This window comes from Coregonus lavaretus, assembly GCF_964263955.1.
Source record: "Coregonus lavaretus genome assembly, chromosome: 14".
Classification (NCBI taxonomy): domain Eukaryota; kingdom Metazoa; phylum Chordata; class Actinopteri; order Salmoniformes; family Salmonidae; genus Coregonus; species Coregonus lavaretus.
The window spans coordinates 45,227,891-45,253,553 of NC_140001.1; the positions used below are offsets into that span (position 1 = coordinate 45,227,891).

Genomic DNA, 25,663 nt, shown 5'->3' on the forward strand with positions numbered 1-25,663 from the left:
TGGGTGATCACTTAGCCATTATGTTTTAAATTCAAGTTTATGCACACGACACACTTGTTTTGTTTAGAAACACAAGCCATGTGAAACTAGACAACGATGCAATCTTTATGTTGTATTTATTCTTTGTCTTTCATTTAAGCGGTAGTTTACATGTGGCACATGTAAAACACATTTGTTAGTCATCAAAGGACGGATGCATCAATAACACTTCTCAATTCAGAATGCATACAGTCAACACACATTTCCACCTAACGTTTCTACAGGATTTTGCTGTCTAAAACACCTAATTGTGTGTTACTCTCTAACTGACTTTAGACTATTTGAAGACATTATTTATATATGCTGGAAAGAAGTCCGACTCCTGTGAATATTGGTGTCAGGGAAGTGTTGTACGTTTTGGGGAACCTCGTCATCAGCCTTTGCAATGTGTTGTGGAACTGGGAACATGTCTTTTTTTTATAAACAATTTTCCTAAATCAACTCTCATGGCTCATTACTTTGTTGCACAATTTACAATTACACCTTATTATAGGGTGTTCATAAGCACTATGTTAATGCTTCACAAATAATTTATAAGAAAAGTCATACTATATAAGGTGACATTAATAATATGCCATTTAGCAGACGCTTTTATCCAAAGCGACTTACAGTCATGTGTGCATACATTTTTACGTATGGGTGGTCCCGGGGATCGAACCTACTACCCTGGCGTTAATCTTATCCAATCTAATTTATAAAGCCCTTTTTACATCAGCAGGTGTCACAAAGTGCTTGTATAGAAACCCAGCCTAAAACCCCAAATAGCAAGCAATGCAGATGTAGAAGCACCGTGGCTAGGAAAAACTTCCTAGAAAGGCAGGAACCTAGGAAGAAACCTAGAGAGGAACCAGGCTCTGAGGGGTGGCCATTCCTCTTCTGGCTGTGTCAGCTGGAAGCTTTGACAAATGTGGCACAACTCATCATTTGCCTCCTTTATTATGCATGACATTCGCATATGAAAGATTTCTGAAGAATCCATGAATGCCTCAAATGGCTAATTTGGCTATCCACCAATTTTCTTCCTCTCTGCTATCCAACCCAGGATGTACGTCATTTGCGTCACCCCAAACGGACATGTGGCTGCGCGTGCGCATTGCGCAATGTAAAAGTGCTTTGGCACTTCCGGCTCGCCTCACTTGCAAAACAGAAGAGTGGCTCGTTATGGCTTGAAAGAGCCAAACATTATATACAATAAGAGGTGAGTTTATCGTTGTGCTTATTGACAATTACATATGATGATAAAATAGCTAACATTATGTGATTAGGTTAACTAACGCGTTGTGGCTAAGCTTCCTAGCAACCAAGCTAGCCAACGCTTGTGGCTCAGCTGTCTGATTGGCAAGATCAAAAGCTCATGCCAGCTAGCTAACTGTCTTTCATTAGCTAAGTTAGCTAGTTATGTCTTTCTTTGCCAGTGCCACTTTGATTTGGTGTAGCCACTAGCTAGATTATTAATGCACATTCTGTCAGCGGCAAACTACACACCGGCGCTGTCTAGTTAGGTAACATTACTGACTCATACTTAACGGTTGTAGCTAGCTATCTTAATTCGCTTCATCGATTTTGAACTAACCCAGCTGTTAGCTAAACTGGGATTCGTCAAACATAACTAGCAGGTAGGCTAGCTAACTATTTGGATGTGTGTCCTATCCATTTCATACAGTACGAAATCCATTTCTCTATTAGAAGAATCAACTTGAATTTGAAAGAGTGAAAAGAAACGATGGCGTGTGCTATGATACCGCTTGATGAGCAACAGGTGACAGAGGCTACTGGGCCCCTGGGAAAGGAGCGCACCCTGCCAGCCCTGGTAAGACAGCCAACATTATAAACCATCTGACACTGCTTCCTCGGGTACATTATGTCCATTGCTGTGGTTGTCACATCACAAACGAACTGCCTTGTGTTACAGTATCTGCATTAGTAAGAGTTTGCTACTGTAAGCTATCATCGAAGTGTGCATATTCCCTTTGGTTATGTGACCTATGTCACTGTCCTAGTTGTTTTCTCATCATAACCCCACTCTAGTATATGTTTCTCTCAACTGTAGAAGTTAAGCTATATAATATCAGTGTGTTGTCTGATTGCCTCAGTCTGAGGACGTGTCACTGAACCATTGCCCACTGTCCTTGTTGTGTTGCCATGGCAGCATCCAGACAGGAAGGAGGAGCGGTGTTTCGTGCCTTATATGCCCCCTCCCGAGGACAGCTCCCCTGCTCAGGTGGAGGAGTACCTGGAGCATGGCAAGTTCATCACTGAGGACCTGGACTGGCTGCTGGCCCTGCCACATGACAAGTTCTGGTGCCAGGTCAGTCACTGTGGCTGTCATACACCATAACGTAGAGACGGGAGGTTTTGACCTGACCAAGATTAACCTAAACCCATTGGGTCCATCATTAACACGCATCTCTCTCTCTCTCTCTCTCTCTCTCTCTCTCTCTCTCTCTCTCTCTCTCTCTCTCTCTAGGTGATGTTTGATGAGTCATTGCAGAAGTGTCTGGATTCCTACCTACGCCACGCCCCTCGGGGATTAGACCCCTCCTCACTGCCCTCCTCCCTGGCCGTTGCTGACATGCAGCGCTGCGTCCACCGAGCCGTCTTTATGACCTTCCTCAGGATGGCCACGCACAAGGAGTCCAAGGTACCACTGCTGTCTAGGTAGCCTGGAGGTCTGTCTGTTTCTGACAAGGCAATGATGTAGTGTTGTTGAATGGAGAAACTGTCTTTTGCATGTCCAGATACCTGTCATTTAAAAGCGGATAACCGTGTTTAGACGGGGTCAGAGACAAGTTTTTAACTAAACAGCTTTAACTGTTAGAGGCTAAGAATTTTTGGAACATGAATTATTCTCTGTCTGACTCTTCTATTGAGAGGAGAATTGTCTTACTGAACATAACTTTTATTTCCTGTTTCTTCTTCACTCTCAGGAGAGCTTTATAACTCCGACTGTGTTTGGAGAGATCATTTACGACAACTTCCTGTTCGACATTCCCAAGATCCTGGACCTGTGTGTTCTGTTTGGGAAAGGAAACTCTCAGCTGCTCCATAAGATGATAGGTGAGCTCAGCAACGGGCCCTTTGTCTGGTGTAGCACTTTACCTGCTCAAATTGATCTAGAACAGATGACATTTTTTCAATAAATGACATCAATGTCTTGTTTATCTTCCAGAAAACATCTTCATCCAGCAGCCGAGTTACTATGGAGACCTGGATGAGGCGGTGCCCTCGGTCCTACAGGTAAGAAGCACAACCATTTAATACACTCCATTTCAAAAGGTTTTCTTTGAACATAATCTAGGTGACACTGACATTTTACCTCACTTCCAATTTAGTGTCACAGCATTTTAAGATGTCGCAGCCTGCAACTTTTAAGTAGTGCACATTGTAGAACATAGGGTGCCATTTCAGACTTGCTCTTTGTCTCTTCCCAGGTTTTGGACACTATCCTTGCTAAGTGTGGTCTCCAGTGTGAAGGAACCACAGCAATCGAGCCTCTGAAGCTCAGCTCACACGGCCGACCCACCGCCATGACCATGAGTCAACAGGTACTGTAATGATAAACACACTGCACCCCTGCCTTTTACACCATGACCGAAAAGATAGACCACAGTTATAATGTAAAGTCCACTGCTTGTCAGAGATTGTTTTTTTTTAAACATGTCAGCTGAAGTTTAAAACCAGCTGAAGTTTAAAATCTCTTCAATGAGTCACCGGTTTGTTTTAACTGATTGTTGTGACTGGTTGTGAAACCTCTTCCATCTCCTCAATGAGTTGGCGTTCTCCTAGTACGGGAGTGACTAGTTTAGACTGGTTGTAACTATCATTTTTGACTGGTTCTGACCAGTTCTGACTGGTTGTGCCTCCTCTTCCAGGACCTAGTGGATTTGGTGCTGTATCTGTGTGATACCTGTACCACAATCCAGGCCTTCCTGGACATCTTCCCTGCTGCCTGCTCCACCTTTCAGTGTCACAGCTTCCTCAACAGGTAGAGTGCTCGCATACACACCTTCCACTCACACAGATATCTCAACAGGTTAAATGAATGTATTTGATAAACATATACAGCCAAGAACAAGCAGTATTTCACTTGTTTCCCACCACCACTATTCAACTACACTGCTTCCACAGTGGTGGACCATTTGTTTCTTTCAATATTGCATTTGTCAGAGTTGATCACTTTTGCTCAAAATGTACCTTCTCGTTCTTCTCAGACTAGCCTCATTCTACGAGGTGGCTGTGCCTGACATAGAGAAGGCTGTGAGGAAAAGAAACTTTGATGACAATAGGTGTGTTTCTGTTTGTAGACGTGTGTGTACTGTGTGTGTGTGTGTGTCTTTTCCTGAACGTCAAATTGTTACCATGGTTACTCCATGGACATCATTTGACATTTGACATTTTAGTCATTTAGCAGACACTCACAGTTAGTGAGCGCCATGCTCTACCAACTGAGCTACACGGGGCCATCAGTCTGAAAGAAGTCGCTGTAAAGAAGACACAATAGTCTCTATAAGCTAGAATGTTAAATACAATTATATTTGAGGTTACTTTACCGGTTGTACATGCTGTTGGTTCTTTTGGCGGTAGGAGATTGAGTATCCACAGGAAAGTGTTGTTTACCCAACTTTTTGCGGCGCTGGTAGGTTCTGTCACTTGTATTTTCAATCGCTCGGCTCATTGCACGTGACGCACAATATGGAAACAAGAGCCGAATGTAGTCGACCGAAGCACTTTTCTTCGCAATCAGCCTGAAGTGTTTGCCGTTATTGTGCAAGTGTTTGTCACGTGCGAATTGCAGCAGTATTGAAAATAAAAACCGGAAGGACAAACCAATATACAGACCAGCGTACTGAAAGTCGTCTGAATAACACTATCCTGTGGATATTCTGTCTGTTATCTAGCAGCAGAAGGACAAGCCGGTAGAGCAACTTTAAATGTCATTTTATTAAACATTCTGACATATAAAGAACATTTACACAATGTTGCACACAAATGTCTCAGGCTGTATATACCAATTAATTGTGTGCTTGTATATACCATGTGTGCTTGTGTGTGTGTGTGGGTACTGTGTATGAACTGTTTGTTTTGTGCGTGTTCATTTGTGCATCCATGTGTGTGAGTGACTGAACCCCCCCCCCCCCCGTGCCCCCCTGCCAGTCTCCAGGAGGACCTGTGGAGGAGGGTGTGTCACGCCCGGAGGAGGATGGTGGAGATGGCGCACCTGCTGCTGCAACACACCTGTCTACAGCCCATACTAGAGGGGTCAGAACAAAACGCCTTTCTATCTCTCTCTTCTCTTTTTCTCATCCTTTCTTTATCCACCTACCAAACCCTCATGCTGGAATGGGGATCCCTAAAACTCATCTTTACTTTTAGTATGGTGATCATGTTTGCTCATAGCCTTCCCGCAGCCTTTGAACATTTTGTTGTTAATTTGTTTTTAGCTCAGAGAACATTCAGACATTTGTGGAGGAACTCCTACAGCATTTCACTACTTTCCTACCAGAGAAGAGGTACAGTACATACTTGTTTGTTTCCTGATATGGAAAGAATTACCTTTTGAAGGGCCATAAACGTCTTCAATCAATCAATATTCTTGACCATTGCATCCCTGACCTAATTAATACTGCTCTTACGATGACTGCTGTTGTTAGGAATGTTGTGTAACTGATTGGAGCTTGTCCATTGAGGAGATAAAGAAAGTTTGTTGATGCCATCCTTGTTGCTGTCTCTCTCTCTCAGGTTCCTATCAGACTACGATGAGCAGTTCCCCATAGCTGATGATATCAGTCTTCTACAGCAGGCCTTCCCTCTCCTGTATCCTTCCTCCACATGGTCTCACTGGTCTTGCCCACTCAGACACATGTTCCTCAATGAGTCCGCCATTCACTCTTCACTCATTCACTCACTCACTTTGAGTCATAGAAACATACACATCCCCCTCATTGGAAGAAACGTATCCATCCATCCATCCTAGAGCAGTGGGGCGGCAGGTAGCTTAGTGGTTAAGAGCGTTGTGCCAGTAACCGAAAGGTCGCTGGTTCTAATCCCTGAGCCGACTAGGTGAAAAATCTGTCTGTGCCCTTGAGCAAGGCACTTAACCCTAATTGCTCCTGTAAGTCGCTCTGGATAAGAGCGTCTGCTAAATGACTAAAATGTAAATAATAACACCTCCACCACCGCCCATTGTCTTTCCTTAACCCTCCCTCCCTGTCAGAGACGAGACCAGGACATCGTATCTGCTCCAGGGAGTGGAGGATGCCTGGGATAGCGTGGGCCGGAGGAGAACCCAGTCCAGACCCCAGCAGACACACTCCTCTGCCGGGCTGACCGGCCAGGGAGCAGAGGGTGGAGCTGGGGCCTGGGGTGGAGCTGGGGCAGGGGCCTGGGGTGGGGAGATGGGAATCAGAGAGCCAGGGGAAGGAGGGGAGACCCCCAGAGGAGCAGAGGCCATGCTGGATACGCCCCATAAAGGAGACAACGTGAGTTCTGACTAGGAGATACCAGTTTGGGAATATGGGGTGGGGTGAGCTGTGATGTAGTTTGTTAGTTAAACCTCCAAAATAATGGGGCCATACTTGCGAACATAAGTAACCATTTCAATTTAAACCGTTTCTTCGTCTCAAAATGCGTATCAGCCAATTTAAATAGTCGATTTACTTGCTTGTGACAGAACGTTAAAGTGTAGCTGGTCCCATCAGATAACATGGCACATTGGTCTGTAACAAAATGTTGTGTGCCAATATTGCATTGATGCATCCTTGTCTAGGCTTCTAGCTACTACTTTTTTACAATTTCACATATGAGAAAATCCCACGTTTCTGTTTCACACACGTTAATGTGCTTTTATGGAAAAAATATAAATGAGGTCCTTAAAACATGTACGTTTATCGTACAGCGTAAAAAAAAAAGAAGAGCCATATGAATTTGTCAAATAGCAGTCATGTAGGCTACCATTATCACCATCGCTTCTAGGTGGCACACACTGCCAAAGCGGTTGACTCGAAATCGATAGTGCACGAGACCCCCTCGCATCAAGCTTTTTTGTTGAGTTCACTGCCGGTCGTTGACAAGACCTCAGAAAAATATTTGTAGACCTCCACAAGTCTGGTTCATCCTTGGGAGCAATTTCCAAACGCCTGAAGGTACCACGTTCATCTGTACAAACAATAGTACGCAAGTATAAACACTGTGGGACCACGCAGCTGTCATACCGCTCAGGAAGGAGACACGTTCTGTCTCCTAGAGATGAACGTACTTTGGTGTGAAAAGTGCAAATCAATCCCAGAACAACAGCAAAGGACCTTGTGAAGATGCTGGAGGAAACCGGTACAAAAGTATCTATATCCACAGTAAAACGAGTCCTATATCAACATAACCTGAAAGGCTGCTCAGCAAGGAAGAAGTCACTGCTCCAAAACCGCCATAAAAAAGCCAGACTACGGTTTGCAACTGCACATGGGGACAAAGATCGTACTTTTTGGAGAAATGTCCTCTGGTCTGATGAAACAAAAATAGAACTGTTTTGCCATAATGACCATCATTATGTTTGGAGGAAAAAGGGGGAAGCTTGCAAGCCGAAGAACACCATCCCAACCGTGAAGCACGTGGGTGGCAGCATTATGCTGTGGGGGTGCTTTACTGCAGGAGGGACTGGTGCACTTCACAAAATAGATGGCATCATGAGGAAGGAAAATGATGTGGATATATTGAAGCAACATCTCAAGACATCAGTCAGGAAGTTAAAGCTTGGTCGCAAATGGGTCTTCCAAATGGACAATGACCCCAAGCATACTTCCAAAGTTGTGGCAAAATGGCTTAAGGACAACAAAGTCAAGGTAATGGAGTGGCCATCACAAAGCCCTGACCTCAATCCTATAGAACATTTGTGGGAAGAACTGAAAAAGCGTGTGTGAGCAAGGAGGCCTACAAACCTGACTCAGTTACACCAGCTCTGTCAGGAGGAATGGGCCAAAATTCACCCAACTTATTGTGGGAAGCTTGTGGAAGGCTACCCAAAACGTTTGACCCAAGTTAAACAATTTAAAGGCAATGCTACCAAATACTAATTGAGTGTATGTAAACTTCTGACCCACTGGGAATGTGATGAAATAAATAAAAGCTGAAATAAATCATTCTCTCTACTATTATTCTGACATTTCACATTCTTAAAATATAGTGGTGATCCTAACTTACCTAAGACAGGGAATTTTTACTAGGATTAAATGTCAGGAATTGTGAAAAACTGAGTTGAAATGTATTTGGCTAAGGTGTATGTAAACTTCCGACTTCAACTGTACCACTGTTGTACTGGGCCATTATTTTCCTGTTTATGGCCCGCCTGTTAGCTTGCACAATTCTTGCCATTCTCCTTCGACCTCTCTCATCAACAAGCTGTTTGTGGCACCATTCTCAGGAAACCATAGACACTGTCATGCGTGAAAAGCCCAGGAGGGCAGTCATTTCTGAGATACTGGATCTGGCGTGCCTTGCACCAACGATTATACCACGTTCAAAGTCGCTTAGGTCACTCGTTTTGCCCATTCTAACGTTAAATCTAACAGTAACTGAAAGCCTCGATGCCTGTCTGCCTGCTTTATATAGCAAGCCACGGCCACATGACTCACTGTCTGTAGGAGTGATACATTTTCGTAGGTGTACCTAATAATCCTACTGTACACTTTAATGCTCATCCTCCTCAATTCAAGTAACGTATATGTGACAAAGCAGATGATAGGAAATGCATATAAAATGTTTTAGGCCTACATTTAGGTGTACACCTCCATGTAATATAGCCTATGCAATATGATTATTAGGCAATAGCCTTGTGTTTGTGTGCAAGGCTGAAGAAAGAGATGGCTCCTTATTCAATTAATTCCTAATCTTCATTTTCAAGCTGTTGGCTACGTCCCTTTTCAACACACTAACACAATACATGTAGATCTACATTTCAAATGTGGGGACTCGTGAGATTCAAACCCTTGCCACAATCTGCGACAATTATGTGGACTAGGCACTTTACACAGAGAGTAATTTGACCAGTCAGTCAAATACACGTGGTAGTTGCTTTGATGATCAGAACGTGCTGTTGGGGGTATGTTAAGGACGCTTCCGTGAACACGTTTTTGGAACACGTCCAACTACATCGCGATTTTAATTGACTGATGCAGAACTTGTTCCAGGATATAATCACTGCCTGGTGGGGCAATCTTAGGGCTAACGTGTGCCATGTTATCTGATGGGACCAGTTACAATTTAGCGTTCTGTCACGTGCAAGTAAATCAACGATTTTAATTGGCTGATACGCATTTTGAACAGGAGAAACTGTTTACATTTAAATGGTTGCTTATGTTTGCAAGTATGACCTCCAGATTTGTAATTTTAGCTGGCAAAATAATACACAAATATAACAAAATCATTTTGAGAGCTTACCTATCCTATATGAGACAATACACAGTAGCCTCAGTCCTGTGTAGATGCTGTTGTAATTGTAATAGTGTGTGTTTCCGTGTCTGATATGTGTTATGTTGTCCAGGGTGCTGCATGTACGATCAGTGCGGGGGAGCTGGAGTCTCTGTTAACCCACATCAGAGACCTGCTACCAGACCTGGGAGAGGGATTTCTACTGGCCTGTCTCCACCAGTACAATTACAGCTCTGAACTGGTCATTAACTACATCCTAGAGGACAGACTACACCCTGACCTGGACAAACTGGACAGAGCCATGCCCAGGTAGAGAGGGAGAGGGGTGGGTGTGTGTGTGTGTGTTGGTTTGTGTCTGTATGTGGACAAACACAGATGCACAAGCTGAGTCGTGCTGCACTGATCTTGTTATTCATCCTTCATAGTTGTGGGAACCGTGCTGGAAATAACAATGTGAAAGGAAAATATCAGAGCCAGCACGGTTTGGGTCGGGTAGTCTGAAAAAGGTATTAACGTTGATGTTCGCCTCTCTCCAGGCCGGTAAAGGAGGAGCTGCCTCCTGTCCTCAGCACCAGGTCCAACGTGTTTGACGATGATGAGTTTGACGTCTTCAACAGAGACCAGGTGGACATGACCCGCGTCTGGAAGGGCCGGAGGTCAGACGCTATCAACTATTTTCCCCCTGGGGACAAAGTTAATTGTGGCCAAGATGGCCTCCTGATGACTCGGTCACAGACCGTTTCCTGTTCTGTCTGGTTACGCCACACCACACCCAAAATGACAATTTTCCCAAGTCATTTTTAGATGAATACCAGGTTAATAGTGAACTGTACAATAAAGCCTGAGCTCTGTATATTTGTGTGTGATCTGTAATCTCTGTATATCTGTCTGTGTTGTTTCCCTTCAGGAAAGGAGAGAGTGTGCGGGACCTGCTAAATGACAAACAGCACATAGCAGAGCAGAAGGAACGCTACCTGACCTATGAGACTGTGGTGGATGAGGTCATCGTGACTCCCAGCGAATCAGGAGCCGTCTACAATCTGGACGATTATGATGATGAGTATGATGACACATACGACGTCAACCAAGTAGGAGCCAATGATCTGGACGGAGACGCCAACCTGCTCAATCGCAGGTAACACACACCTGTTTACTGATTTTAAGATTTTAGCTAATCATTTAGACTAGAGCCTCCCATCTGAGTTTGGTTGCTCAGTCTCAAGTTTTCTTCCCTCTAAGAGATTTGTCCTTGCCAAGGTGCTACTTTGTGACTACTGTTGTTGAACCACATTTATGTAAAAAGGGCTTTATTTATTGATTGAGTGTGACACAACCTCTCTCTCTCTCTCCCTCCCACAGGCCGTTCACCATCCCTCAGATCCTTCGGCAGGGAGGCAGACCACAGATGCAGGAGGAGAATGTAGAGGAGGGGGAGGAAGAGGACGAGAAGGTAGGGTGTATAGAAATTGATTTTCCTGTATAGAATAGTGGTCACCGACTGGTCGATCTCCAAGGCCTTCCTAGTCGATCACCAAACATTTCTGTAGAAAACCCAACGATACAGGCTTGTGCGCCTTTGTTTTCTTATTGGTGTTGCGCTGTTGGCGGTAGGTGCACTTGATTCAGAAGCCCTGTTGGCGGTAGGTGCACTTGATTCAGAAGTCCTGTTGGCGGTAGGTGCACTTGATTCAGAAGTCCTGTTGGCGGTAGGTGCACTTGATTCAGAAGTCCTGTTGGCGGTAGGTGCACTTGATTCAGAAGTCCTGTTGGCGGTAGGTGCACTTGATTCAGAAGCCCTGTTGGCGGTAGGTGCACTTGATTCAGAAGCCCTGTTGGCGGTAGGTGCACTTGATTCAGAAGCCCTGCACACCGGGTAGGCAAAGTGTTCCTATTTTGAACCATTTCATTGGTCTGAAAATACTAACTCCGCCTACCTGGCGGACTGGGAGATCTGTGGCTAAATCGAGTACGCTTATTGCGCTGGCCAATCGGATAGCTCAAATCCCTTCCACGACCTCAGCCCCAGCAAATTTGATACTAGCCTACTTGAGATTTCTTAACTTTTAAACCAATGACCAGAGAGAGACTGTCAAAGAATACAGCAAAGAGCTGCTATTTCTATGAGTGAGTTCATGTCTTAATGTTTTATTCACCACTGACAACACTGTTTATTTAACACTATTACAAAACATAAAACACGCTTCTCCCTACTTCCACTCCTGCTGCAATGAATGAGTAGCCAAGTGTATCGATCGCCCTGCGTTTTTATGAATTAGCAGCTCGTCGTGTCTGTTAATATCGAGGAGTATTTCACTTTCTCTGGTCATAGAAACAGCATGAATTTGTGCATGAGGCTGATGCGGTGCGACTCAAGTTTCGCCATCAGGTGGAAGACTGTCCCATCTCTCTAGTCAGTCTCACCGGAGGAAATTGAGAGAGCAGGGACCTCCCTCCGCTGAGACTAATGCCGAACTAAAACAACTGGGAACTCTGAAATCTCAGACTTCCGACTTCAGTGCGTTCAAGACAACTGGGAACTCCCCAAAAAATCAGACTGGGAAAAATCGTTTTGAGCGGTCATCCAAGTCGGAAACTGGCATCTTTCTAGAGCTCCGCTTTCCAACCTGAAGATCACTGACATCATGATTTGACCTCGTTTTCCCCCTCCCCGAGTTCCCAGTTGTCTTGAAAGCACCATGACCATCAGATGCAGGTACCATCAGTCCTGTAAAATAAAAAAGCAAATTATTTGCTAATTATTTCAATTTATCCTTCGCTGTGCCTCGCAAGTGCTACACCAACTGATCTATTTTGTTATCAAAGCTTGAGTTTTGAAATATAATATGGTCTGAGAAGAACAATACTGACAGGCCAGGCATATAGCCAATATGCTGTGATAATGTATTAGGCCTACTGCCCAAACCTCATTCCTACAGAACTGTTTTTATTAGATTAATGTTAAAAAATGTAAGTCATGTTTTAAAAATAATAATCTGAGCGGTAGATCTGGACTTGCTTTTTAACTGCAAAAGTGATCTTGACTCAGAAAAGGTTGACCACTGGTATAGAACAAAGCTGGTTCACACGAACCGCTATGGACTTCTCTGTGATGATGTAAGTTAAGAGCGATACCTGCCACTTTCCTCAAATGCCACCCTTGATTCCTGTTCTTTATTATTCTAACTCTACAGTTGCTTCCCTTCTTATTATGATCAACAATATGGGCATGGTCAGTGTTATCTATTGGCGCTGTTTAACATCTTGCCCACAAGGTGGCTTTACAGGCTAGCTACCTAAGGCTCTCTATGTACCATGTTTTGTTATCCAGATTAGTTATATTAGGTTTGACATGATTGAACCAGTGGCTATGCTGTAGGGTTGTCCTTATATCTAGGTTAAGCTGTTTAGATGGATCAGTCAGTATGTGTTGTATCATTAACCCTTTACTTGGTGTGTTCTCTCAGGACAGTGCTGTGAAGAGAGACCAGTTTGTTCAGGACCCAGCTCTGCTGAGAGAGAGGGCAGAGGCAAGGAGAGCTACCATGCAACACAGGAAGGGGTACGGAGACACACACACACTAACTTAAATCCCTGTCTTATATTGCCCTTAAGTTCTGTTTCATGTCTTACAATTGCAATGTAAGACATCCTAAATTGAGGTTTGTTTATGAAAAATGTGTGCATTTCCCATTTGAACCCCTCTCTCCTCCCCCTAGGTACCGTCCGGAGCCTGCCAGAGAGCGAGACGTGGTGGGTAAACCTAAAGGCCAGGGCCAGTCTACAGAGACCCTTCTGGACCGACGCAAGAAGGAGGCCCATAAGAGCAGGGGAGCCAACCACAACCGCAGGGCGATGTCCGACCGCAAGAGGAACAAAGGTATGATCCCCTCCTGATGATGATAAGTGCTGCCATGGAGACCCACCAACTGACCTACCGGACGGTGCGTACAACACGGGACGACGTGGCAAAGAAATAAAAAGAGAAGAAAAGGAAAGAGAGAGAGAGACTGAGACTCTCGGCTCAGAGGTCAAAGGTCATGAGCCCTGATTGATGACCCCTCCCAGAGTCCTCTTCATCAGTCAGATTATCTTTCTACCGGGATTCACCGACCAGGCCATTTTTATTGACCTTTTTCTGTTCTCTTTTAGGTAAAACATTCTAGTTTTCCATTTTCTATCACAAAGGGCCACAAATGATTAGTTCAATGATAACAGAACTTTGGTTGCCAAGTGGCCTGTTGGTGGGATGTTTAGAGACATGTTTGAATTTGAAAGTTTCAGTTTGTCCAATATGATTTGTAGATTGATTCAGTTAAAGCAAAGTGCTGACTGAATGGAGTGAGTGAGTGAGTGAAGGACAAACAAGATTTATTTTTGCCATGTAACAAATCAATTTATTAAGATTTGGAGTGATGGAATCGTTAGCAAATGAACAAGAAACATACGACTGAAAGGAGAGAGAGGAGACGCCAACGGGACAAGAGAAGCAGGGCGACCGGCCTGACTGTCAGACTGAAACCTCTGTCTGCTGGATCTGGGAGAACAACGAACCCACAACCTGTCAGTTAAATACAGGTCTAGACATGAAAACGTCAGGCAGGCCAGGACCAGAGGTGGCAGCGTGTGTGTGTGGAATATCTGAGCGAAATGAGAGTGTGTGTGTGTGGTAGTTAATGTCTCCTCACCCAGCCAATCCCCACCCACCATGTTTCAGCCTCAACCCAAAAAGTGAGCCGTTATAACAACACAGTCCTGTGTGTGTTTGGAAGAGTAGCCTAAGAGGGGACAAATGTCATGACATCGAACAGCTTCTAGAGGCTTCTACGACTCGCCATGCACAACTACTTTATAACAAGAGAATCATATAGAAAGATCTATGAGCATTTTTGTAAAAAAAAAAAAAAAAAGGACATTACAATTTGCTTTTTGAAGTTCTCTTTAAAAACAAACAAAATAATAAATACATTTAATACTGTGGTTCGAGAGCTTTTCTCAATGGAGTATTCCTGTGCGAACTGAGCGGTGACTTTAATGTGTTCAAGTGGCAGCGATGGCTGAATGATACCATAGGTGCGGCTATATTTCTCTAGTGATTAGCTGATGGTAGGAAGCATTTAGAGTATTCACATTTCCCTATAAGGTGTTGCTAGATCCTCTTGTGGGATATGGTTGAAGTGCGATCCAAGTGGCTCCATTTGACCTTTCACCTTTCCTACTATACTCATTGTTTAGCCAAGGTCAAGTCTGTTTCAGTTCTGCAAGGTCACTGTGGTTTATAATAAAATAACTAATAAGGACTACATAAAGGATTAATATAACATAAGTACTGTCAAGTAGTAGACTGTAAGCGCGGATGTCTTTGAAGGGTGTTTGTAACTTGTCTGTCTCTACTGCTACTCTGGTTATCTGGTGAAAAAGGCATTTACCTCACAGAGCAGTCTCTATATAGAGTTTAACAAAAGTATGGTTAACAATTAAATTTTATCTCTTTATCTCCCTGCCCTTATTCCTATTAATTCAGAATTAATACAAACTTTGAAATTATACTCCTTAGAGTACACAATAAGTCTGGTAGAAATTAGTCCACATCTATAATTTTTTAAAAACATTTTAGATTATACTGACCCTGTGAAATGGTGGAATATGGGCCACAAATGACGATGTGTTTTGATGCCAGTTAGAAACACACTTAACCATGCTTTGTACCATATTGCATTGAACATCCATGCAAATATTACTTAAAAGAAGACTTTCGTTAGCTAGGTTTTCACATTAAAACACCTTAGACTTAACATTAATTTCCCTGTAAAGAACATTCATGGAATTCCACCACAGATTCACAGAACATTAGAATGCCCTTCTAGAATTCTCGACATGTATAGACAGTCCCACCATGAGGTACCAGTATTTACTGGTACTCTATCACACATACACATGACATACCGGCCAGAGAGAGGTGGGTTGGTGGGTAGGAGAGAATACAGTAACAACATTGTACAGTATGTTATCCCAGGATGAAAGTACTGCTTGTTTCAACAATAGTACTGGTACAGTAACATTTGGTTTACAGTACCAGATAGATAAGTGAAGCTGCTTCAGGATTGGCTGTCCCCAAAAGGTCAGAGGTCATCACCGTCCAATAAGAAGGCCAGCTGCTGGGAGAAGCTCCCCGGCCCACAATCCAGTGCAGGAGGAAGAGGTGAGGTCTGGAACTGCTACTGAAAACTAGTCACGTAAAACGACAAGACGAAACTTGATCCCAATGTTCTGGGCCCAGTTTTTCAGAAGTTATCTGATCGGATTTCGGCAATCAGACAGGATAAAAAATTATTTAAAACATTTAACTGAAAAATGTGATTATGATCCTCCGGATAGGGATAAGGATTTGGAAAATCCAATCAGACCTTTAATCATTTCATTTTTTGCATTTTTCAAAACTCAAAAAGGTAGTGATTAGGATAGTTTTGATGCCAAAAATCTAGATTATCTTGATCCCACTGGAAGGGTGGATTTAGATCAAGGTACCTTTATTCATGTAGTTTAATCATCTCAGTTTCCCTATGACAGTGTAGAAGTAGTACCACAATTTGTCCAGTAGATGGCAAGGTGTAGGCCTGTTCAAAGCACTGAAAATCCAAATTCTGTGATCTTGATATTGTGGTATCTGGATCAGAATGATCCTATCCGGGGTTGTTTTTCTGAAAAACCGGCTCAAAAACAGCCAGATCGAACTAATCCTGGATAGCAAAAAAGAATCAAAATCATTCTGATCCAGATTAAAAGTTTTTTTTTAACTGGGCCCTGGTCAGAGTGAAGTGAGGAGGGGGGCCAAGGCTACCATTAGCTGTCTCTACAGAGGTTACCTATGGATGGAAGGGAAAGATGACAGTTAAAGCGAATAGCTGACTTAACCGGGTACCAAATACAATGACCAGCGCTACATTAGATTTCCAATGTGTTAATTGCATATGGCAAATAAAGTTGCACTTGAGTGTACAGGCAAGTAGAGATCTTAGAGAGTATGCTGCGTTTACACAGGGGGCAGGTGTATAACTTACAGAGTATGCTGCGTTTACAGTGGGGACAGGTGTAAACCTTACTGAGTATGCTGCGTTTACTCTGGGGACAGGTGTATAACTTACTGAGTATGCTGCGTTTACACAGAGGACAGGTGTGCTGCAGGAGCAACCACGGATCCACACAGTCCCTGTGGAACTCATGGAGGCAGGGCAGCACACGAAGACACTGCAACACACAGGTGAGTTAGCATACTACTAACCCTTGTGTCTAAAAGTCGAATTTACAGAATGTATATGTTTATGCATCTTACTTTCCATGTAGTTCCAGAGGGGTATACTACAAAGCAGGATCAATTAGTTGGCCAGTTAACTTTTTTTAAATAAAAGCCAAAAATAACTGTTGATTTTCTGGTTCATTAACGCTAGAATTGCTAAAGCAGTCATTTGGACTGCTAATGAATTTAAAAAAAAGTATTACTGCCATTTTTAAAGTTATGCCCCCCTCCATCTTTGACTTTTCCTAAATAAGTCTTTATAACAGCACACTGTCGCTGTTAGAATCTTAATATCACAAACAGAACTGGAGTTATAACCATTTTATAACAGTTATAACCCATGTCATGGAGGTTGCCCCTCCTCCCGACAGTAGGGCCTGCTCCCCCCCCCTTCTCCCGACAGTTGGAAGGTGCCGTGCCCAGTTGATAATCACACCGATAACTGTCATGAAACTATACTGAAATTAATTTCACACATAACAACAGATGAAATAAATGAAGTAAAGTATGATGGGGGAGAAAGGCTCTATATCAGTCCATCGAATCCAAGCAGTCTTATCAGTCTACTCTGGCCTACTTGGAGTACACAGTGAGAGCATGCGTAATTTACAATGACAAGAAGACCAAGACGAATGGATGCACATGCTGCGTTACTTGCTGCATTACTACAAAATCTAAATGAAAACGACTCAGAAATTAATCATGACATCTCTGATGATTATTCTTCTGATTCTGAGCCTCAGCCTGAACCTACACCTCCAAGTCCTAAGCGCAAAAAAGCGCACTGAGCAGGTGCCCGCGCCACCACCAAATGAAATGGTGAGAGAGGAAGGGACGGCACCGTTTGGATAGATAGAACAAGCCGGTGACAATGCTATGGGACGACAATCAGCACAAAATGTAATCACAAAGAGCAGGCCCTACACCTCAAGCAAAAAACAACATAAACAACAAAAGTTGGTGAGTGCGTTGCCTATGTGACATGGGCATTCTCCGACTGATGCCACTGCGTGAAGACGCAAACCATGTAAGCACGAGCTGACAATTTACTATTTTTGACTGCTGTCATATCGACACATTATAATGCAATTATTGCTTTTGTGCCGACTTTCACTATTTATTAAGAACACTTGGTGCTTATAATGATGTTTAGGATACTGATGTTTTCATCATTTGACCGTACGTCTTGCTGACCGTGAGTCTTGGTGGTTGGGGTATTTATTTTATTTTGACGTGATAAAAATAAGCTGTTACCGCATTCCAACACATGCTTTCCGTTTCATAGTTGTAACTAAGGCACTCCACAAATAAAATTGATTGAACATTTGAATGTGTGTTTTTTTTGTTTTTACATATAGCCTACAGTAACAAAATAAAGAAAATGCTATTGTATTATTTTAAATTTAAAAATAATTGTGTTCTAATGTTACCTAAGACCTTCATAAACACAACTAAATGATTATTTTTGCGATAGAATATATGAAATGTATGAATTACACTGTTAGAATGTTGCAGTCAGAATGACTGCTCATTAGCTTGAAGGAGGGTCCCTCGAGGCCCATCGGTTCTAGTGTTAAAAAGCTAAACTTGGATATGTGTTTTTTGTTTAGTCAATTCGACCATGCCCATTTCAAGCTTATCTGTAAAAAAAAAAAAAAGCCATTTCAGAATATTTAGACAAGTTAGCTGGCTAACTCCTTGATCCTGCTTTGTAGTATACCCCTCAGGAGTCAGTCAGTCAACCTGGTTGTTGGTGAACTGTTCCAGACAGACGGCACAGTTGTCGGTCTCTAGCTGGGCTGGGTCACACCACCGGTACATCCTGGTCTTCAGGGACGACAGTCTCTTCAGGATGTCCTGTTTTGGGAACTGTAGGAGACAGAATGGTTAAGTCATTAATATTATGGTGAATGTTTCTACATTATTACCTTTGAAGCATCTCACTGATATACTGTCGTCCAGTGTCTGCGCTTACTTAAATTTGCTCTAGATTAGTGTGCCTGCTAATTGCTGAATGATTAAAAGAGGAAAATGCTTAAGCTCTACCTCCAGGTCGTCATTGAGTTGGTTGTCCTGGTACTGCCATCGAGCCTGAACTATGACCCCTGTACAGAGGATAAGAGCCACCAGTAGGACCGTGTTCCACAGCTGATGCAGGTACTTCTGGAGGACAACCCATAACAGGACCGAGCACTGACGTTAGCCTACCTCTAAATCATTTGTTTACGCTTGTCACACAACAGAGATGTATGGAAAAAGCAATGAGTTGCACAGATCAGTGAGTTGCTAGTTCTAGCCTGTGAGGAGTTGTAGCGTAAAATTCAGATGACCTTCCGATGGACTACTTTGGTTACAATGTCATTGATCATGTATTTTGTTGTCCCTATTATACATTCTATTCATTTGATAGTATGCCATGGTGTTCACACCTGGACCTGTGAGTTGGTCTCTCCAGTGCAGATGACCCCCTGCCACTCTCCATACAGACCACCTCGGGAGAGACCGCACGTGGACCACAACGTCAGGGTGGCCCCCTACAATACCACCAGAGAGGAGGTTTTACACACATCCAAAGTAATAACATGAGCTGGACAATAGAGTGCATAGAAAACTGGAAATGTCCGACTGACTATTTTGCTGTTCTCTAAGGTGATAAAGTTTATGGCAAAAATATGATCTTACCAAGTTGTCCTGTAGAATAGTCTTGTATGTGATTTTTGCAGTAGCATGAAGGCCCCTATGAAAGAAACCACGGAGTTAACTCACTCAGTGTCTCTATATTAGTCAGTATGCTACAGTCTATTCATACGATCAAAGCTATACTGAGAGGGATCCTTGTGTAGACTAGTATTGTTTCGTTTTCCATCACTGTGGTACCTGAGGAGTGCTCCGATAAGCTTGGTAACATTTTCTGATGTCTGGATGACAATGACTGGCTTAGAGAGGACTTGGGACAGATCCATCTAGAAGGAGAATCCAGGAGAGAATAGTAGTTGTCATAGACCATATATAATTGTTCTATCTCTATGGGGGTTGTATTGTAAAGCAGTAGTAGAGGAGTGGTTCCTCTAACAGCTGACAATTATAGAGCAACATTGGTGTCATGCTCTATAGGAGTGGGCACCGACACGGGTCCAGGAGAGCTACAGGGTGTGCAGGCTTTTGCTCCAGCCCAGCACTAACACAGCCAGTGTGTAGGAAAATGACTCTTACCTCTCTGACAGTGTTCTGATTGAGGGCTAGGATGATGAGTGCAGAAGCCCCCAGGACCAACGCTCGTTTCATCTAACAAAGCGAGATAGTGGTTATACTTACTTCAGACTTACTTTATCCACACAGATATATATTTGCATGCGTTAAAAGTGTGTAAAAGAATAAAGGATGTTTCATGCTGAAACCCTCACATTAAACACCAATAGTATTCACTCAGGTGATGGTTTATATTTAGGATAACGTTTTACAGCATTGTCATTCTATTTTTTACATGTGATAAGGCCACACAGAGGGCCAGAGATAATTACAGACGCCTGTAAAAATCGGAAGTACCCAAAAGGGCCATTAGATATCTTGTGATAGATTACATTGATAAAATCCTTGATTTAAAACAAAACATCTGGTAGTTTCCTGGTAAATGTCCAGTAATACAGTGGGGAGAACAAGTATTTGATACACTGCCAATTTTGCAGGTTTTCCTACTTACAAAGCATGTAGAGGTCTGTAATTTTTATCATAGGTACACTTCAACTGTGAGAGACGGAATCTAAAACAAAAATCCAGAAAATCACATTGTATGATTTTTAAGTAATTAATTTGCATATTATTGCATGACATAAGTATTTGATACATCAGCAAAGCAGGACTTAATATTTGGCACATAAACCTTTTTTTGCAATTACAGAGATCATACGTTTCCTGTAGGTCTTGACCAGGTTTGCACACACTGCAGCAGGGATTTTGGCCCACTCCTCCATACAGACCTTCTCCAGATCCTTCAGGTTTCGGAGCTGTCGCTGGGCAATACAGACTTTCAGCTCCCTCCAAAGATTTTCTATTGGGTTAAGGTCTGGAGACTGGCTAGGCCACTCCAGGACCTTGAGATGCTTCTTACGGAGCCACTCCTTAGTTGCCCTGGCTGTGTGTTTCGGGTCGTTGTCATGCTGGAAGACCCAGCCACGACCCATCTTCAATGCTCTTACTGAGGGAAGGAGGTTGTTGGCCAAGATCTCGCGATACATGGCCCCATCCATCATCCCCTCAATACGGTGCAGTCGTCCTGTCCCCTTTGCAGAAAAGCATCCCCAAAGAATAATGTTTCCACCTCCATGCTTCACGGTTGGGATGGTGTTCTTGGGGTTGTACTCATCCTTCTTCTTCCTCCAAACACGGCGAGTGGAGTTTAGACCAAAAAGCTCTATTTCTGTCTCATCAGACCACATGACCTTCTCCCATTCCTCCTCTGGATCATCCAGATGGTCATTGGCAAACTTCAGACGGGCCTGGACATGCGCTGGCTTGAGCAGGGGGACCTTGCGTGCGCTGCAGGATTTTAATACATGACGGCGTAGTGTGTTACTAATGGTTTTCTTTGAGACTGTGGTCCCAGCTCTCTTCAGGTCATTGACCAGGTCCTGCCGTGTAGTTCTGGGCTTATCCCTCACCTTCCTCATGATCATTGATGCCCCACGAGGTGACATCTTGCATGGAGCCCCAGACCGAGGGTGATTGACCGTCATCTTGAACTTCTTCCATTTTCTAATAATTGCGCCAACAGTTGTTGCCTTCTCACCAAGCTGCTTGCCTATTGTCCTGTAGCCCATCCCAGCCTTCTGCAGGTCTACAATTTTATCCCTGATGTCCTTACACAGCTCTCTGGTCTTGGCCATTGTGGAGAGGTTGGAGTCTGTTTGATTGAGTGTGTGGACAGGTGTCTTTTATACAGGTAACGAGTTCAAACAGGTGCAGTAAATACAGGTAATGAGTGGAGAACAGGAGGGCTTCTTAAAGAAAAACTAACAGGTCTGTGAGAGACGGAATTCTTACTGGTTGGTAGGTGATCAAATACTTATGTCATGCAATAAAATGCAAATTAATTACTTAAAAATCATACATTGTGATTTTCTGGATTTTTGTTTTAGATTCCGTCTCTCACAGTTGAAGTGTACCTATGATAAAAATGACAGACCTCTACATGCTTTGTAAGTAGGAAAACCTGAAAAATCGGCAGTGTATCAAATACTTGTTCTCCCCACTGTATACCCTCCCTTTGCAACCGTAGGTGAAATTCTGTGGTGCTGAAGAACAGATACAACATTCAGAAAGTTATTGATCTCTCACTGATCAGGGTATAGTTTGTCGTGTGTCTCAACACTTCTTTCACCAAATATACAAATTATTCAACAAAACAGTGCACTGACTGTTCTTCCCATGACCATGTGAGTGATTCCTCACAAAACCAGGACAAAAATAGATTTAGGGGATTATCACTAAATTGAATCCATAGAATGATCCTTTGGAGAAAGGATTGTTGACACACTAAGTATACAAAACATTAAGAACACCTGCTCTTTCCATGACAGACTGACCAGGTGAAAGCTATGATCCCTTATTGATGTCACTTGTTAAATCCACTTCAATCAGTGTAGATGAAGGGGAGGAGACCGGTTAAAGAATTGAGACATGGATTGGGGAGGGGAGGTTGCGCAACTCAATATTAGGAAGGTGTTCCTAATGTTTGGTATAGTCATTGTATATTTGACATTTGTATTTAAAAGCATAATTGAGAAATAATTGATCAAAGTTGGCATATTTATGACATTTCGGCCTTACCCAGGCCTCCTTCAAGACTCCATAATGTTTAATCTGTAGGCGCTACAAAGCTACAATTTGTGTCATATGAAGCTTTACCACTTGCTCTGTAATATGAGTAGTATTTCTATTTCAATAACAATTTCTTGACATTCATTTATGATTATAGAAAAATGTGGCAATTCTTTTGAAATTTAATGTTGAACATAATATACTCTACGGGCATATCAAAGTTCCAGAGTGTGCTCTCTGCTGGTTTGAAAGTTATGGGCTTACAATTTTGAATCCATTTTCACATTCACTGTTGGTAATGCTTACAAATTGGATCATAACGTTAAAAGTAGCAGAGATCCCACTCTTGAACTTTGATATGCCCATAGAGCAGTGGATCCCAACCTTTTTCGGTTACTATATCACCAACTGAATGTTTGCTCTGCCCGGAGTACAGCCTATAGGGAGGAGGTCAGAGACCTGGCCGTGTGGTTCCAGGATAACAACCTCTCCCTCAACGTGACCAAGACAAAGGAGATGATTGTGGACTACAGGGGAAAAAAAGAGGACTGAGCACGCCCCCATTCTCATCGATGGGGCTGTAGTGGAACAGGTTGAGAGCTTCAAGTTCCTTGGTGTCCACATCACCAACAAACTATCATGGTCCAAACACACCAAGACAGTAGGGAAGAGGGCACGACAAAGCCTATTCCCCCTCAGGAGACTGAAAAGATTTGGCATGGGTCCTCAGATCCTCAAAGAATTATATAGCTGCACCATCGAGAGCATCCTGACTGGTTGCATCACCGCCTGGTATGGCAACTGCTCGGCATCCGACTGCAAGGCGCTACAGAGGATAGTGCATACAGCCCAGTACATCACTGGGGCCAAGCTTCCTGCCATCCAGGACCTCTATACCAGGCGGTGTCAGAGGAAGGCCCTCAAAATTGTCAAAGACTCCAGCCACCCTAGTCATAGACTGTTCCCTCTGCTACCGCACGGCAAGCGGTACCGGAGTGCTAGGTCCAAAAGACTTCTCAACAGCTTCTACCCCCAAGCCATAAGACTCCTGAACAGCTAATCATGGCTACCCGGACTATTTGCACTGCCCCCCCCCCCCCCCACCCCATATTTTTACGCTGCTGCTACTCTGTTAATTATTTATGCATAGTCACTTTAACTCTACCCACATGTACATATTACCTCAACTAGCCGGTGCCCCCGCACATTGACTCTGCACCGGTACCCCCCTGTATATATAGCCTCCCTACTGTTATTTTATTTTACTTCTGCTCTTTTCTTCTCAACACTTTTTTGTTGTTTTATTTTACTTTTTTATTAAAAAATAAATGCATTGTTGGTTAAGGGCTGTAAGTAAGCATTTTACATTTTTTACAATTTCGTCATTTAGCAGACGCTCTTATCCAGAGCGACTTACAAATGTCTACACCTGTTGTATTTCGGCGCATGTGGCCAATAAAATTTGATTTGATTTTGATTTGAGTACCCCTGAAGTACCCCCTTATGTGCATTTTTTAAGCCTATGGTCTCATGAGTCTTCTCAAGTACCCCCTGTGGATAGGCCAAGTACCCCCAGGGGTCCTAGTACTCCTGGTTGGGAACCACTGAGCATATTATGTTCAACAATATACACTACCAGTCAAAAGTTTGGACACACCTACTCATTCAAGGGTTTTTCTTTATTCTTACAATTTTTTACATTGTAGAATAATAGTGAAGACATCAAAACTATGAAATAACACATATGGAATCATGTAGTAAACAAAAAGTGTTAAACAAATCAAAATATATTTTATATTTGAGATTCTTCCAATAGCCACCCTTTGCCTTGATGACAGCTTTGCACACTCTTGGAGTCTTAAAGGAGGCCTAGCTAAGGCCAATTATGCTTTTAGATACAAATGTCAACAATCCTTCCTTCAAAGAATCATTCTATGGATTACATTTTGTGAAAATCCCCAAAATCATGGTCTTTTTTTGTCCCTGAACTCACTTTATTGACAACGGCAGCAGCAAAGGATTCCTGACTGTTCCCGGCAGTGGAAGCTTTGCTCTCCTCCACTTTGACAGGCACCACACCTATCCATGGCTCCTGGTCTTTGGCTTGGACACCCCCACCTTTGCCCCGGCTCACTTGCGGCTCCTCATCCTGCACCTGACCAATGGCAATTGGAAACACTGGGGTCATTATATGATTATTACTGGGTAATATAGACTTATCCTATGCAGACATTGTATGCTTGATGATTCAAAATGCAATGGTGAACATAACACATTTGAAGCTTTTGCTTGACAATATCAATTACTGTATACATACACTGTGTTATTTTCTCATAACAGTAATGTTTAGATCCATATCATGTTACAAATACAAATCCAGTGGTTTTACTTAGCAGAGCTAGCTGTAACATCACTCACTAATATGAGGTCCCCTTCGAGATCATGCTCTTGTTGTTGATTGTGTTTTTCGGGGACGCTGCTGCTTTCCCAGGTCGCCTCGAGCACCTCGCCTTGTAGAACGGTGCTGACGTCCCGACGTTCTCTCAGCAGAACCTCCACCAAGGCGACCTGAGCGCCCTTCACTAGCAGACACGACAAGAACGAAGGAGCCGAGACCAGAAACACCACGGTTAAATAGCACCAGCAGCAGCTTGCAGACATGGCCGAAAAAACCCGTAAATTAAAATTACTTTAAAATAAATAATCCTTATCAACTGTCAACCATTGTTTTACAGAACCACTAAGTTATTGTGCTACTTCGCTTGGACCCAAAAAATGTAAGCAAGAACACTACTTCCTGTCGAACAGGAAGCTGAGATGTGTGAGTTTGACGTTTGCTTGCAAATCTGCCATCTACTGGGAAATTGAGAAAAGTATTGTTTTAGTGAATATATAACAATAATAAGAAAGCTGTGTATTGTGCTTGTTTCGAGACCCAAATGCAAGGTGTAGACTGACACTGCATTGTATGTAGCTGTTAATGTTTATTTAATTTTTTTGATGCAAACCCAAGTTTTATTGTGTTGCATAAAAACAACTTGCGATGGTATGTTTTATTATTATTTTGAATGAATCCACTGCAAAGTGTGAACG

General features: G+C 43.0%; 2 protein-coding genes across 2 annotated transcripts; one reads left to right on the plus strand and one right to left on the minus strand.

Annotated features, from left to right (window-relative positions):
• Nucleotides 1–1,131: 1,131 nt before the first annotated feature.
• Nucleotides 1,132–14,436, plus strand: ascc2 (activating signal cointegrator 1 complex subunit 2). Its single transcript, XM_084177126.1, has 19 exons — nt 1,132–1,237; nt 1,726–1,849; nt 2,189–2,347; nt 2,507–2,680; nt 2,967–3,096; nt 3,209–3,276; nt 3,471–3,584; nt 3,912–4,024; nt 4,251–4,325; nt 5,194–5,298; nt 5,481–5,549; nt 5,779–5,853; nt 6,254–6,518; nt 9,572–9,768; nt 9,996–10,115; nt 10,367–10,594; nt 10,819–10,909; nt 12,924–13,018; nt 13,176–14,436. The coding sequence occupies exons 2-19, from the start codon at nt 1,763–1,765 to the stop codon at nt 13,351–13,353; spliced, it is 2,343 nt and encodes a 780-aa protein (XP_084033252.1). The 5' UTR covers nt 1,132–1,237; nt 1,726–1,762; the 3' UTR covers nt 13,354–14,436.
• Nucleotides 14,352–25,332, minus strand: rnf215 (ring finger protein 215). The gene is made up of 10 exons (XM_084177127.1): nt 24,989–25,332; nt 24,564–24,725; nt 19,967–20,038; nt 19,631–19,716; nt 19,436–19,490; nt 19,183–19,287; nt 18,800–18,916; nt 18,497–18,622; nt 16,602–16,704; nt 14,352–16,322 (listed from the first exon to the last, which is right to left on the minus strand). The coding sequence occupies exons 1-10, from the start codon at nt 25,229–25,231 to the stop codon at nt 16,300–16,302; spliced, it is 1,092 nt and encodes a 363-aa protein (XP_084033253.1). The 5' UTR covers nt 25,232–25,332; the 3' UTR covers nt 14,352–16,299.
• Between the last annotated feature and the right edge of the window lie 331 nt (nt 25,333–25,663).